At 28.9% G+C, this 17,587-nt stretch overlaps 1 protein-coding gene and 1 pseudogene across 4 annotated transcripts in view; both read left to right on the top strand.

Annotated features, from left to right (window-relative positions):
* The window catches only part of LOC112684602 (kinesin light chain), a 10,794-nt gene extending 7,644 nt beyond the window's left edge, over positions 1-3,150 (top strand). For 2 of the 4 annotated variants that reach the window (XM_025556209.1, XM_025556208.1), the window contains exons 9-11: positions 968-1,194; positions 1,381-1,539; positions 1,868-2,076. In XM_025556209.1, the coding sequence (XP_025411994.1) occupies positions 968-1,194; positions 1,381-1,539; positions 1,868-1,951 (470 nt within the window). In that variant the 3' untranslated portion in view covers positions 1,952-2,076. Of the gene's footprint in view, positions 1-967; positions 1,195-1,380; positions 1,540-1,807; positions 2,077-2,803 lie in introns of those variants that run through there. The other 2 variants (XM_025556210.1, XM_025556211.1) reach the window with 2 other exon arrangements.
* A 12,085-nt stretch (positions 3,151-15,235) lies between these two features.
* LOC112684549 lies at positions 15,236-15,954 on the top strand (annotated as a pseudogene).
* The last annotated feature ends 1,633 nt before the right edge of the window (positions 15,955-17,587 follow it).

The following is a 17,587-nucleotide window of genomic DNA, read 5'->3' as shown; positions in this document are numbered from 1 at the left end:
TTATTATTATTATTATTATTATTATTATTATTATTATTATTATTATTATTATTATTATTATTATTATTTGATATTTTGAGTTTTTGAAATGTATTTATGATTTATCTTATCTTATTTATGTTTTTAAGTTTGCCTATTAGATTATTTGTTTTTTTTTTTTTTTTGTAAATTGTTTGTAACTAGTTGTTGATACATTTTGCATGTTCCTGCAATTAATTTTTTTATAATTTAGAATTCAGCTATTATATTTATATTATTTAATATTTGCTATATATTTTAAATTTCATAATTTAAAAAATGTTAAATATTTTATTTGAGTTTAGTATAAAAATAGTATAGAACATCTTTATTATGTAATCTTTAACTTGGGATTAATTATAATAAAAACTTATAGTTAAATATTTTTTATTTTCGTAATTTTCTGTTGAATTGAAATTGATGTATTTCAATGTATTATTTCAAAAAAGAAAAAGAAAAAAAGCAAAACATAAGTGTAAACTTTTTTGTAGTAGAATTAGCAAGCTATTTATCTCATGATCTATGTACTATGTGATAACGTTTTTTTTTATCATAGATTTTATTCATACATTTCATCAGTAAATAGTTTATTATAGTATATTTTAGTTTCAAGTATAAAATATTATACTACTTTGTAATGATCGGTTTTAAATTTATTAATTTATTAAAATTTTTAAATATTCTTTTTAAAATCTTTACTAAAAAACTTAAATCTACTTAATAGATCGGTGGCATCTGCAGAAAATATATGTTTATTTTATATATTTTATTTAATATTATATTAGTAAAACAATTGTTTTTATTTTTTAATTTTTGTAATCTACCATGAATTACATATCTATTATTTGACTATTAAAAAAATATAAAAAGTTTATGGTAATAATACAATTTTGCAAATGTCACTGAAGAAAATATTTTTTTTAAATGGAAAAGGAATCTAATGTTACAGGGGATAATAAACCAATATGGCAAGTGGCTGAAGAACGTGAAGAAAATAAAAACAAAAGTACAGGTACTGCACCATATACAGAATATGGTGGTTGGCACAAGGCTGCTAAAGTAGATTCACCAACAGTTACTACAACTCTAAAGAATCTAGGAGCATTATATAGAAGACAAGGAAAATATGAAGCTGCAGAAACTCTTGAAGATTGTGCATTACGTTCCAGAAAAGAGGTATATATTACAAAATTGAAAAAGGAACTTCCATTTTTTATTTGTATGCTATTAATTCGGAACAATTCATTAATATTTGAAAAGCATAATTATACCTAATTTTCATATAATTTTATTATAAATTATTTGTGGAATAAAATTTTAAACAGTTTTATGAATATACATATTTTTTTCTGTATTCTGTAGGCATTTGATATAGTTAAACAAGCCAAAGTGGCCCAAATTCTTAGTGGATCAACTAGTAGTGTAAATAGTAATGACAGGCGTAATCGATCAAGTCGTTTAATTGGTTCTAGAGAATCATTGGAGTATGATACCAGTTCTACTGGAACAAAATTAGATGAGGTTTGTGATAAAATTTATTTCAATAATTATATTTTAATTCATTTTATTTTTATAACAGTATTGAATGCATGCAATATATTTACTATAGTATAGTTTTTTTTTTTTTTTTCTAAGTTATTTTATGTACATTTTTTCATGTCAAGTTCTTAAATATAAATTTAGATGCATGATACATTTTCTAACACTTTTTGTAATATTTGAATGCTTTGTTAACATTTTAAATAATCATAAACAAACCATACCCTTTAAAGACTCAAGGATTTTAAAGACTAGGTAACGAGTGAGAAGAGAAAAAGTTAAAGAATGTCGGTTATATTTGTTATGACAGAGCGGGGCTGAGTTGGGCAAACAAGGCGGCCTGAAAACAAAACTATTCAGTGCTTTAGGGCTGAACAATTCCTCTTCTACCTGATTTTATTTATCTGGAAAGATATTATCAAGGCTGTGGCTGTGGGACATTTTACACTTTTATATATATATATATATATGTTTATATATATATATATGTTTATTATTTTGTTTATTTATTTTTTTTAACGCCATATACATATTATTATATCATTATTATTATTATTATTATTATTATTATTATTTTTTTTTTTTTTTTTTATATAATTTGTGTTTGATTAATTACAATTTTGAATTTTTATTGTATGTTAAATAATTATTGCAAATTGAAATAATGTAGATGAATAATGAATATCAAAATAAATTTATTTTTAAGCAAAATTTTAATTTTAAATTATACTTATTGTAGTATCGAGTAATTATAATTTTTTATACTATAGATTATTTTTATTTTATTATTATAATTACTTATTTTATCCTTACTATTAGTACTGATAAGATTAAAAATATATTAGAAACACTATTAATCATTTATGTTATATATATAGTTTTTTTGTTAAAAACAACATTTACGTATTTTCAAAAACTATTCTTAATATATAATTTGCACTTTTACACTTAACAGTTCTTTCTGGGAATAAATGTTTTTCAAAATCTTCTTTTGCCCTATAACATATTATTTAATCTATATAATGTATATTATATTATATTATATATATATATATATATATATATATATATATTTATATATGCGAGTCTGTGTTTCACTATTTTCTATTTGTTTATTTTTTTTTTTTGCAAGTATACACCAGCCTTAAACTACACGTAATTAATATCAAAATTATAAAATTATATTAAATGTTTAATTAGGATGAAAACGTGTTGATTTCAAAAAAAATTATATTTATTTTTACAGAAATCTGGATCAGATGGTCAACAGAAGTAGAGTTAAAACAAAATAAATATTATCTACTTGCTAATCTACTACGTATACTTACACTGCTTCGGCAATCAAGTATTCATCTCCTTAAAGACAAAAACACGGAAAGGTCCATTTTTTAAATATAATTATTATTTATTTATATGTGCAATATAATTTTTATTTACACTGCAAAAGTAGATGGTTATAGTTAAGACAAAATTTCATTATGTCTAACTTTATTAATAACATAATTCAATATTTTATTCCCAAAAAGTCAACATATTATAATAAAGCATTGTATCTATTTACAAATCATTAACACTTGCAATATATGATTTATATCACAGTTGCACTTCATATTAAGTTTATAATAATGAAATATATCAAACAAAATTTATCTTAAAATATTTATTAAACATGGTTAATTTTCATTAGACATCATTATTAGAAAATATTTATCAATAATTTTTGCTTATGTAATGAATTCCTTTTTTGATAATTGTTTTGAAAACCCGATCAAATTTTAAAAGTTTTTATTCAAGGTCCAATAATAATTACATAAAAGTATATTTTTCTAAAATTTTTTTCGTATTAATTAATAAAATTGGCTTATTAATATTATTTTAAAGTGAAATATGTGAAAGACAAATATTTTATCCCTTTATATTATACTACATTCCATTATATTAAATTAAAAATTATTACAATGTTGAGTTGACAATTTATTTTAAAGAAAAATATTTAAAGAGGTGTAAGAAATAATTTTTAGTGAACTGCTCAACTACTTCTGCTGTTTATAAAGTTAATAAAATATAATTTTATAGTAGTTGTTGATAAGTATCTTAACATAATGAGAGTCTTATGTTCAATTATACACAAAATGTTCTAATCAATAATTACTAATCATATACATTTGTATGTCTTCTTTTATTCGTTGTAGCTTTTATCAACACCAATGATATTGTCGTTAAAGTAGTGATTTTTTAAATTTATAATTATAATGGTAAATTATAATTTATATTTCATATTTATTCATAAAAACAGTTATTGAGGGCTATAACATTGACTTATAAGTATTTTTCTTATTATACTTGAAAATGAGAGGAATTTTTAATAATACTAAAATTATTATGTAATTATTTATAATTTAAAAATAAAGTTATACTTCAATCAATGATGATAATTTCTAATGATTTTTGAATTTTTACCCTATTTTATAATGTACCTAATACATAAATTACTATTGTAACTAGTCCTTAACTAGCTTTTTATTAGATATGAATTTAACTTAAAGTATAACTGCTTTTAGGTAGGTACCTATTATATTTAATTAGTAATTCCATTTGAACTGTTTAAACAATATTTAAAATACTTACAGTATTATTTATTAACCATATATTTTTTTTCATTACTTTTTTATAACTTAAAACTTAATTTAATATATTGATTTATAATTGTATACAAAATAATATTTTTATTGTAATTCTGATTGTTAACAATTCTGTAAACTATATTCATAACATAAACTTCTATAATAATTGTTTTTCTTTATAAAGTGTATTAAAACTGATTGGTAGAGTTAAGAGAAATTATTTCACGCAAAATGTTTTTAATAATCATAATTTGTTTAATAGTTTTCACTATCAGTATCTGAAATCCTCTATTATTTTAAATAGGTATTAATACTATTATATTATTCCAGATCAAAATAATTTAAGGTAAAAATTATTTTTTTATATTTCAGTGCTATTAATTAATTTCATAAAAATGTTAGAAATAATAAAATTATGTTCAACACAAATATTGTAGAGGTATTACTTTTTATAAGAGCTTACTCTGTTTAACAATGGATTTATTATCTTTTTTTTTATATTTCTTAGTAATAGTTGATACAAGTAATGAATTTAATACCACCTTTTACTTTGTTTTGATTTTAATGATTTTTTTTTTCCTTATATTATATAAAAATTTAATTGTACATTTCTGCAACGTCATTAAAAATTATAATGCTAGTAAAAATGTTAATGGTTTAAAATATTTAAAAAAAAATCTAATAATATATTTACAAAATCCAATTATTTTATAAGGAACTATATGTACTTAGTCATGGGTGACGACCTACAGCATCAAGTTTATTATGAAAAATAATGCGAAATGTCTGCGTTAAATTTTTGGGGGCTTTTGCCCCCATGTCCAAATTTTTAGACTTTTCGTAAAAATGTAAATTGATAAATATATATTAATAGAAAACAAATAGTTGGCACTTAGTAGTAGATTTTAAATGTTTTATATTTATCTCATAATATAGTTTTATTTCTCTATATTATGTTATAGAAGTTTTTCCATTTAACACATCACATAAAAAAAAATTGTTGGAACCAATAAATTAACAAATACGTTAAGAAGTATATGAAAAAAATAGAAGTTTTAAAAATGTATTTATGTTCTAAAAAAAATTCAATTTGTCGGTGACATGCAGCATTATTTAATATAGAACATTTCTATTTTAAGATCCCATATCTCCATTAAAGTAATATAACATTTATCTATAATATCAGTTATCATAATTTTTTATTAAATTTTCATATGACTGGTAATCAAGAATCATCCATGTTCTTATAACATCGCAGTTATTTAGACTTTACAAATAAAGGTTGCCTAATTTCTCCAACCATATTCCACTATTGGAAACTATTTCCACTATATTATACTTCATAGAAGCCACTATTGAAAAAAAAAGTTCTCGGAAAAAAGCCTCCAAATTAATATTTGATTTAAATTCAGTCTTTTATGCACAAACAAAATAAAATATACAATAACATAATCTATATATATAAAAATGGAACCAAAAATGTATAACATTTTATCGATTGAGAACGGCTGAGCCGATTTGGCTCAAATTTTTTTTAATTGTTCGTAATTGCCAGGAGAAGGTTTTTACGAAAAAAAATTTTGGAAAAATACAATTGTTTAATACATAGTAGTTTAATTTAATAATTGTTGACCCGATCGATAACTGCGCAATTGAAATTGAATTATTAAATAAAACTATTAAAAACTATTAATTTTATTTTTAGTATTAAATGACGGGTATTGCATAAATATTAAACAACAAGATCCCGCAACAGGTACCAAAACAAACAAGAATGTTAGTTCGAAGAATTATTACGCATATCGGTTGATGATTAGACGCGATCAGGACAAAGTTATTCTACGATGTCATGAGCTTTGTCAACAATTCATGGTTGACATGTATGTAAAGATAATGAGCGAACGATTACGATACTTGAGATTCAATCAAAAAAAGCTGAGTGTGAAAGATTCTTAAAATAATTGTTAGATATCGGTGATAGGAGTTATTACCGATAAAACGGAATGTATAAAATTATCGACCGATTTCTGCACAATCATTGATTCGCAAGATGCTCTCATTGACCAGATATTTCCCAATGTACACAGAAAATACGCAAATCATGAGTGGCTGACAGAAAAAGCAATTTTAGCAGCAAAAAAGGTGGACGTCAACGAATTGAATCTCAAGATACAACATTTGTTACCAGGATACTTGGTGTCATACAAATCTATTGATACAGTTTGCGATGCTATTGAAGCTGTAAATTGTCTAATAGAGTTTTTAAACTCCTTGGTTTTACCAGGCAAGCCACCGAATAATTTACAATTGAAGGTTGGATCTCCGGTTATTTTGCTTCGTAATTTGAATCCACCACGGTTGTGCAACGGCATGCGATTTTTCATTAAAAAATTAATGAAAAATGTTATCGAAGCCATCATTTTAAATATATTAAAATATATATTTAGGTGAAAAAATATTGTCGCGAATCCCTATTATACCCACAAATGTGCCAATACAATTTAAACGCCTTCAATTTCCAATTAGATTGGCATTTGCAATGAGTATCAATAAATCTCAAGGCCAAACGATGTCTGTGGCTTAGATTTGAGTACATCATGTTTTTCACATGGACAATTATACGTGGCGTGCTTTCGAACCATCCAGTTTGTGTTGGCGAAAGATGGGATAATAAAAAATATATACTCTGTTGCATTAGGGGATTGATATTGTTTTTTACTAATATTTTCATAATTATCGATATATATAAAATAAAGGATAAATTTTAATAAATTATTAAAAAAATAAATATTTGATGTTTTTTCATTTTTATATTTTGTCACCGTTCACAGCACTCCATACCTCTTCCTTACATCCTTATCCTTATCCACATCCTTGCATGCCTATATTAAATTAGTTATTTTTTTTCTAGCAAAATATTTTCTAGAAATAATTTATATGACAAAACAACGTTTGTCGGGTCAGCTAGTATAATACAATATTATAATCTAATCCTAATCTTAAACATCTATAATAATATTATTTAAAAAATAAGAGTGCTATTATTCAGATATCAAATATCTTTTTCTTATTCAGTCAAGTCGCGATTACTCGAAGTTGAAGGTGGATAACAATTCACTTCGATATATGTATTATTCGAGATATCTAATTTATAGAAGAATAAAACACAATTCGAATTGTCAAGTTTTTTGTGTTATCGCAATTCGACTGTATTTTGATCTACTTGCTTTAAAAAATTAAGAATATCTGCATATTTGTCCTCATCAAACCGCTTACATAAAATGTTCGAAACTAATACGAAACTGAATACGTATGATAGGTATCTGTATGCCTTATCTACAGATAAGATTTGTCAACTAAATTTATTTTATAAATAAAATAACAAGATACATAAACATATATATGGAAATATTGTTTTATTTCTACTGTAACGAGGGACTTTATTTTCGAAGGATCTTCCCCCATTGCAATCCTCTATTTGCGCCTATAGGCATCTGCCCAAATAACGCCACTGGGCCTACATATGTTTAATTATATACAGTGGTGTTTTGACAAAAAAACTAGAGGGTTAGGTTACGTGTATTTAAGGATTTATGACAATGACTATAGTGTATTCATTAGGATCAAGACTTATCAGATTTTATCACTCAAAAAGACGCTCGCGAGTATTCAAGTCTTTTCTGGACCTCATGTTCACAAGTATAAACTTTAATGTAAAAAAAAAATGTGTATTAATTTTATCCCATATTATTTCTTGATTTATCGAAGTATTTAAAGCTTCTATGGAAAATTCAATAATTGCCCGATTTTAAAGACAAAAAATGTAATATAATATTATTATATTTATTTTTTTTATTTGAAATTATTGTAAAATAAAAGCATAATCATAAAATATATACAATTCACTTTAACAGAACCTATACATAATAAAAAGGAATAAAAAACAACATTTAAAATTGATTATAGTTTATCAGCAATGTATCAACATTGATCACGGATAACAATAAATTGGAGATTACAAATGTATATATGGAACGCCAGCGCATTCAGTTATCAGGAATTCATTACTTCTACAATTCTGGTTCCGAGACATTTTAGTCGTTTCCAATATTTATCATTGCGTGGGCTATCTATGTTTATTTAATCAATAGCCACACTATCTAGTATATTCTTGTATAGAACCACAGATATCTATATTATACTAGATAACGAACTACCGATGTTTTCCATTGAGAGAAGTGAAGCCCGGGGACGCAAGATTATCATACGTCCGCCATGTTTTCGGTTGGCAAAACAATATAACTTTACACTATATAAAATAGTTGAACACACTAAATTATTAAATTAAACATTTTTCATTACGTTTAATCAAAATTAAATTTCATTATAGAATTGAGAATATTAATTTAAAATTCCACTATTGATTATTTACATAATGTATATAATATATATTGATTATATTATACTCGTAATCAATGAGTATACAATAAATAAAATGACTTATTTAAATACACAAAACCATATCACTATACTTACTATATTTAGTTTTAACTATTATATATATATATATCAATTAAAATATATAAAATAAATGTTTATGTACTGACATACTGTAGTAGGGTTTGTTTTCCAAGTTTGGTTACTAACCTTAGCGCAATTGATTGAAAAGCCTGAATTGGCCTGATGTTCGAGGGATTTGCTGGACCCCAGATTGCTATTCCATAAGACCAGATTGGTCTTATGATTGACTTATATGTAATAAGTTTGTTTTGGAGTGTTATTTTGGAGTTTAGGAGTGGTCGGAGGAGGTGAAGTCTGTAGTTCGATGATTTTCTTTTTGGTGGGGGCTCCAAGTTAGTCTTTTATCAAGCGTTATGCCTAAGTACTTAATTTTGGTTTGGACAGGGATGGGGGCGTTGTTCATAATTAATTGAGGGCACTCACAGGGAGAATGTTTTAAGGTAAAAGTAATTTGTACAGACTTTTCCGTATTAATTTTTATTTTCCATTTTTTGGCCCATTCTTCAATTTTATTAGCATGATTCTGGAGTTCAGCTGAAGCTAAAATAGGATTTGGACTGGAGGAAAGAATAGCTATGTCATCAGCGTATGCTGCTAGAAGGGTGTTACTAGATTGAGGGATGTCTGCTGTGAATATAGATCAGGGGATAGATCACTACTCTGTGGAACTCTAGCATATATTGGGTGGGTAGATGAAATATCGTTCCCCTGTCGTACGACAAACGAACGATTTTGTAGGTAAGATTTGATAATAAGATAGTAGGGAGCTGGTATGAAAAGTTTTAATTTATAGTTTTTTTAAAGTTTAAATTTATAATATAGATATCTGTGGTATAGAAACGTCAACGGCCGCTTGTAGATATTATAATTTGATACCTAATGAATATAGTTAGACGATAATCGATAGCTATAAGTAATAATCAATTATCAATATTATTATTAACCTACCAATAACAAATTTTCTAAAAATAAACGTATTTCCTATGAATTTTTTTCTATTTATGAAGTAGGTATACGAGCGTATTGGTGTTACTTTTATAAAGTATACGCTAAATCACCATGATGGTTCACGGGTATACGTCGTATACCCGCGTATACCCTCCAAAATACCACTGATTATATATATATGTTACATACTAAGTCCGGAATTGTACATTTCGCAATTTGTACAGTGATTTTTGTACACATTCCAAATTGTTCAATGTTGCTGTACAATGTAACTAGATTGTACAAGTTCATTATAGAATTAGCGATGTGTTCAATAATCACTGTACAAATTGCGAAATGTATACAATCATTGTACAAATCACAACATTTAAAAACAAATTATATAAATTTCAATTTTTCGTATAAAAAAAATATTATTATAAAACTACATATTACTAAAATCAAATATAATTATTAATTACATAAGTATACTTTATCATTATTAATACCTACTTTATTTGGAACTTCCGTGGAAAAATAAAAAATTAAATTTAAAAATACCAAAAGTATTTTCCCGACATGAAAATACAAACAAAATGTCATACCAAAAAATAATAATTACTTATTAATAATACACAAATTATGATTATGAATACAAAATCTATATGTATAAAAGAAAGTCAGGTTATTTACAGAATTTATAATTCAAGAACGGCTGGACCGATTTTGATGATCTCTGATTTGTTGGCTTTGTCTCCGTACAAGAATAAAAATAACTCTAATCTTGGCAAAAATACAGATAATTATCTAGATAAGTAAAAATGTTATCTTAGATAAGTAATTAGATAACTTAGCGTTATTTATCTAGATAAGATAAAAGATGACAAAAAATCTATCTAGATAATTTTTTTTTTTTTTGGTTTACAGTCATTGAGACCATACCGCTAAACAAATTTCTCTCCATCTATCTCTATTTTCTGCCGCTACTCTCCATGGTATCACTGGTTCAATGCTTTCCGCGTCTCTTTTTACACAGTCTTCCCAATGTAAGCGTGGTCTTCGAGGGGTCTCTTACTGACTAAGGATCCTACTCTCCGCCATGCATGTCCTGCCCAGGTTTTTTTTTTCTTTTTTTAATAAAATATCGTTTATTGAATATTTACAATATATACTATTATATGTACAATGAGTACATTTGATGGAGGAATGACAGTGATGGGACGGTGAAAAGGGAAGCTCACAGTAGAGCTACCTTTACATGAATCTTAAATTAATTTTGGATGTTGAGAAGATCTCTGGACCATTTCCGATTAAGGCGTCGGGTAGGGTTACCTGGAAGTGTATTAGAGTGAAGTTGAGATATAAGTTGATTTGGGTGGCTTTGCATTTTGAAATGGAGTCTTGAATAGAAATTGGCTGCAGTCTGGTTGATGGATGGGACATTGAGGTCTTCGTGTAGAGCGGCGTTTGAGACGTACCATGGGGCTTTAGTGACTATGCGGAGGCAGATGGATTGGAACGCTTGAATTGTCCTGAGGTTTGAGGGTTTGGCAGTGCCCCAGAGAGCTATATCGAAAGACCATATTGGTTGTAGAAGACTTTTGTATAAAAGTAGAGGGTTGGATAAGTTCATATTGGATTTGAGGAGAGTTCTGATTAGGTGTAGGCGGGAGTTAAGTTGTTTTCTTTTGCTTTTGAGATGGGAATCCCAGGTGAGTCTCCTATCGAGTAGGAGGCCAAGGTATTTAGCTTCCCTTGAGTGGGGGATTACTGAGTTGTTGAAAGAAACTTCAGGACAGTCCTTTGGTCTAAGGGTAAAAATGACGTGTGTGGATTTGAGTTTATTTACTTTAATTTTCCATGTGTTGCACCATTTTGAAAGCTTGTTGAGATGGTTTTGGAGAAGGTGACTGCAGATGAGTGGATCATGGTCTGAAGCTAGAATGGCAGTATCGTCAACATACGTGACCATGAGAGTGTTTTCATAGGAAGGAATATCCGCTGTAAATAGGTTGTACAAGAATGGGGCAATGTCACTTCCTTGCGGGACGCCGGTAAGTATATCGTGAGAGCCGGAGAGAGTAGGATTGATTTTGACATTGAAGGACCTATTTTCTATATAAAATTTAAGTATGAGATAGTATGGCGCAAGAAAGATTTTTTTGATTTTGTACAGCAGTCAGTGTGCCAGACCGAGTCGAATACTTTGGCAACGCCGAGGAATACTGCAAAACAATATTTCTTCGTTTCGAGGGAGGTCGCAATTAGATCAACAACTCGATGTAGTTGGTGGAAAGTGGCGTGTTTTGGACGAAAACCAAATTGGAATTCAGTTAACGCATTTTTTTCGTGAGAAATTGAAAATAGTCTTTTAATGAGTAGTTTTTCCAGGATTTTTCTGAGCACTGGTAAAAGACTGATAAGCCTGTATGAGTCTGCTTTGTCTGGAGGCTTGTTGGGTTCAAGGATTGGAATAATAACTGCTGATTTCTATGTTGGAGGGAAGTATGATAGTCGTAGTGTAGCATTGTAAATATGGGTGAGTTGAATGATTGTTTTGGCCGGGATATTTTTGACAATTTTATTGCTGATTTGATCGTGGCCTGGTGATTTGTTAGTTTTAAGTGTTTTAATAATTGATGAGATCTCATTAGGAGTCGTGTGTTTAGCAGGTAAGGCCATAGGTAGTGGTGAAGAGATAAATTCGTTCACTTTGTCTAGATGAGTATTATCCGGGAGGATCAAGTGCGGTTTGAATACGCTAGCGAAATGTAAAGCTAGGAATTCGGCCTTTTCTTGAGCAGAAACCACGAAGTTGGAGTTTTGATGTTGAAGCGGAGGAAAGATTGTTCTGTGTCTGAATAGGGATTTTGTTTTTTTCCATAGGGAGTCATTATTTGGCGATAGTGAAGATAAATGAGTTTCGAAAAGATCATTATTGTGTTTCTTAAGATTTTTTTTAATTTGTTTGAGAGTGAGTTAGTTTCTGGATAGTGGGATAGCTGCTATCTGTTACGGGCGCGACGTTTTTCGGCAATGAGTTAACGTATTTCGGGAGTAATATATTGGAATTTTTCGTAATTAAAGTAGGCAATAGTGAATTATTTTTTGCAAGAAGAATATTGTTGGTAAGAGTATTGATTGCTAGGTCGATATCTTCTTTGGTTTTTAATTTGATGTTGAGATGTGAGTTATTTGAAAGGATCTTGCGGAATTTGGGCCAATTTACATGATTTGAGGTGAACTTGCTCGGGGCTTGAGTATTAATTTGCAATAAGACTGGAGTGTGGTCTAAAGCTGGATCGTCTAAGTTGATTATTTGAATTCTGAAATGGTTTGGCAAGTTTGTCATAAAGAAGACAAGAATGTCTAGGTGTCTGTTTACATGTGTTGGCCAGTATGTCGGAGAATCCGGGGAGAGTGTTTTGGCATGTGAGGAAGATATGACTCTAGAAGGGAACGGTCCCTTGTGTTAGTATATCCGGAGCCCCAGTTAAGGTATTTGGCGTTGAATTCGGTTCCAATAATGAAAGTATGATCGAGGGAGTGTAGGAATGTTGAGAATTCGTTATCGAGAAATAGGCAACCTGAAGGAAAGTAAGCCGAAGCAAATGAGATTAGAATTGAGTTGAGAAATATGGAGGAGGCAATGATTTGAAGTTTGTTTGAAGAATGAGAGGGGAAGGGAGAATGAGGTATTTTGTTGAAGATGAGTAGAACAGTTCCTTCATGTGCGGTACCCTCCGGGTGATCAGCTGTTTCGTAGCCATGGATATTAAGGAAGTTATTATGGGTGAGATGGGTTTCTGATATCATGAAGATATCGATTGTTTTTTCAATTAAGGTAATTTGAAGTTCGTTAATGTTCTTGAGTATTCCGTTAGCGTTCCACAATAGAATTGTGAGTGGTTGAGTTAAATTGTTATCGGCGGCCATCATTGAGTATGAGTTTTTCGATGACAGTCGTAAGAAGAGAGATTAGTGGGTTGATTGGTGACTTTAGATCATTAATGAATGAGGAGAGGTAGTCAGAGAGTTTATTTTCCTATGGCTGTTCAGAGTTCACCCACTTGGGCGGATGAATCGGTGCGCGAGGTTGAGAAGAACTTGAGTTGGGAATGGTGGAAAATGATGAGACGATGTGAATTTATCGTTAGAATTTGAATTGGTAATGTCAGTATGAACGTGGTTAATTCTGGAGTTTGAATTTAACTGTAGTTTTTTTTGTTTTAGGATATCCTTATTGGACTGACAACCCCTGTAGTTAGATGGGTGAGAGCCTCCGCAAAGAGCACATTTGGGAGGTTCATTTCGGGATTTTTGGCACTCTGAATTGCGTGGGAATCTCCACATCGAACGCATCTTGGGGCAGTGGCGTAGCCAGGATTTTTAAATGGGGGGGGGCTAACCACTTTTTTGAATAAGTAAGGTAAGAGAGGATATGAGAATTCACCCTTAACCCCCCACCATTTACCTCCAAGTTTCTAAACGCATTTTAGTATAGTTTTAAAAATATTTATTAGTATATAATTTATAATTATAATAATAATTTTGGTTTCAGTGTTCAGTCACTTGCTCCACTCTGACAGCTGATACATTATACATATAAACACGGCCCATGAGGGAGGCTATAGTCCCCTTAGCCCCCCCTTGGCTACGCCACTGTCTTGGGGTATGGTTACAGTAGCTTCGGGTATGACCGTATAACTGACAACGTTGGCATTGGGGGATTTCCTTATTTGTGTGGGGTGCTTCCACTTTGACTTGGGAGTAGCAGAGAGAGTTTAGTTTAAAAATATCTTGATTGGACTGAGACTGTACGAGGTCAATGAAAAAAAGAGGCAATGGGGTTTTAGTCGATTTTTGAAAAACATTTGTAATGTTTTTGACTTGAAAACCTAGTTCAGATAGTTCTTTGGTTATGTGGTCTTTATCAGTTGAAGGATGTAAGTTTCTGATTACGACTCTGAATGGCTTATTTTCTTTTGACTGGTAAGAATGGAAGAAAACATTTTCATTTTTTAGAATTATAACAATAGATCTGGAAGAATCAGGACTGAAGGTTTGCAATTTGAGACCTTTGGTCGTAGTTTTGCATGCAAAACTAGTGGAGTCGGTAATTTCTTGTAATTTGAGACAGAATGCGTTGTAGTTAAGCTGAGCTTGAATGAATATTGGAGGGGGTGGATTAATTTTATTAGTGTTATTTTCAGCAGTATTATTGGTAAGCTGTTCATTGGTACTATCCATTGGTTCGTTTTCGGTGGTGGGAGAGATCGGTGCATAACGGTTTTTTGAGATGAATATGTTCGAGTCCGATTTTTTAGGCGGAGGAGATTTTGTAAGCGATGATCTGATTCGTTTGTTTGAATCTACTGTTTGTACTGATTGCCAGATATTTTCATTATCGGAATAGTCATCAGGTGACTTGTTGCTCGACTGTGATATTTTAGTTTTAACGAGAATTAATGGCGATATCGGTTTATTGATAGGTTTTGTGGCAGTTTTATTAGTTGGATTCATTACGAAGGCAGATAAGGTGAGCAATGTAGGTGGCCTTGGGCCGATAACGACCGTGAACGGGTCGGCGGTTGTTTAGTTAGGTAATGCGGCGGATGGGTACCAATTAAATTATGCGCTGAGATAGCGGGAGTATAATAAACATAGTACCTGTATTGAAGAAGACTGGTCTTTACGCTATCGAAGCTATAAAGGCGAACGAAAAGTTAACATACGTGTTGCTCGGACGGGAGTCGAACACGAACCATGGTTTAAGATAATACTGGTTAGACAAATTGCAGGTCTGAATGATCACCCAACCACGCCAACATTTCTACAACTATACCGTATGCTTTCTATTTATTAAATTATAAAATCTCCTAAGACGGGAAATTGTACAGTAAATGAAGGTAAGTATTATAATAAATACATATATTTAAACAAAACTGTTAATAATATTTTGTTTGTATGTCCAGAATCTATTCCCATTATTTCACTATCAGATTTGAAAGATATTATTAAAGATCCAGCAAATAGTTCTGAAAGAATAATTCAAATTAACAAATTAAAAGAAAAAATAGACACAATTGTACAGAAAGATTGTTGACGTACGTGAAGTTGGCCCACCCTTTTTCACGGATTAACTTGAAACCTATACCAATATTTTGCGAGTTCATTTTCAAAATTTGCGAGTTCACCCCTTACCCGCAAATTCCATTTTCCTACCGTGAAGTCAGCACACTTAACACGCCCTAGAATTTCAATGGCCTGTTTTCAAAGAAAACAAAGTAATAACCGGTTGTAGATAAGATCTTTTATCACCACAGCTAGGGTTGCAAAAAAATCAGTTTTTTTAAAAAAAAACATAAAATACGTTTTAATTGTTTAAAACAATGATTTTTATGTTTTAAACAGTTTTTAATTGTTATTTTATTCGTAAGTTTTAAACATTGTTTAAAACAATTTTTTTTTTTTTTTTATTTAAAACTAAGTTTATAAAAATATTTTCCCTAAATGAGATTATTACTCTCAGATTTTTAACCAGAGTACAGTACAGGTTAAAGGTGATTTTATACAGATACTGTGATTTTTGAATAGTTCTAAAAAATTACCAAAAACCATTGTTGATACCTGTTATTTTACTTTTTTAATAAAATTTATAAAATTATATAATAATATCCTTTATTTATATAAAGAATAAATTATCATACTATTTTAAATATGTTTGAACGGTCATTTTTACATTTTCCACTGTTATTATATTATAAATTTACCTACCTAAAAATTATGATTTACGACTTACGAGTATGTAACTTATGACTTATTAGTTGTAGACACGTCTTTCTATTATAATTATGGTCTATAGCAACAATAGAACTTCCAGAGGACTCATGGTTTTCCAATTAAAGACACTTCATAATACAATAATTTTATATTTGTTATTCAAATAAAGAGCTATATTTAGTTATTCTGTATGTTTAAAATCTCTTACATCATTATATTCATAATTGTATTATTATTATTTATACGAAGGCATATTGCAAACACACTATTTCTATTTTAAACTTAAATTTGTTAGATAACAATGGCGTGGGATAAAAATTGTAATTATTTTTATTTTCTTAAGAAATATTCGATATGTATTTTACTCGTATTTATAATATACTCGTATATTACATATAATATTATATAAACTATTAACAGTTTATTTCAATCATTGAATTCTTCAATATTGTGTTTACTTTTGGAACTTTAAAGTGGGGCAGTGTTTTTGTAAATGTTTCATTTTGTTTTCTCTTTTGAAAAATTTTTAGAAATATAATTCTATAAAATAATAATTCAACGATATTATGAACGATATCAGGAAGAGAACCAGCAGTCAATTCTTATAGGTTCATTGACGTTAATATTGCACTTCAAAAATCGTGCCATAGATTTAAATGACAATAAGCATAACTACATATTATATATACAATTTATTTATTCCCTTGTTTTATAATAATAAAAGAGTATTAATTATTAAAAAATATGAAAAATCACCTTTTTTACTACATATTTCTATTTTTAAATTTTTTGTAATTATTTATATTCAATTTACATACAAAAATTTGACTTAAAAATTAAAATTCTATTGACAAGTTTTTATATCGTATACATAATTACTTCGCATGAAACTTTAGTAGTTTCTTTGACAGGTATTGGTTTTTTTTTAGGTTATCAAATAACTCCCAATGTTCATTACATCTTTTCACGTATGTTGTGTAATGGCCTACAGAATTTCTTATATTATTATTCCCTCTGTGAAAATGTGTTACTCCACGAAGTTCATACGACTTTTCATTAAGAAATATGCCTTTTGGATTATCACAGTTTTAAATCTAATGTATATCCTGCATCATTGCAGTGTTCAATGTTTTCACCTGAAAAAATATTAGGTATATTCAAAATGTTGACCTACG

This window comes from Sipha flava, unplaced genomic scaffold (genome assembly GCF_003268045.1).
Source record: "Sipha flava isolate LNK unplaced genomic scaffold, YSA_version1 252_pilon_pilon, whole genome shotgun sequence".
NCBI lineage: Eukaryota > Metazoa > Arthropoda > Insecta > Hemiptera > Aphididae > Sipha > Sipha flava.
Note: the sequence above shows the minus strand (reverse complement) of the source record. Positions and strands in the feature narration are given on the sequence as shown.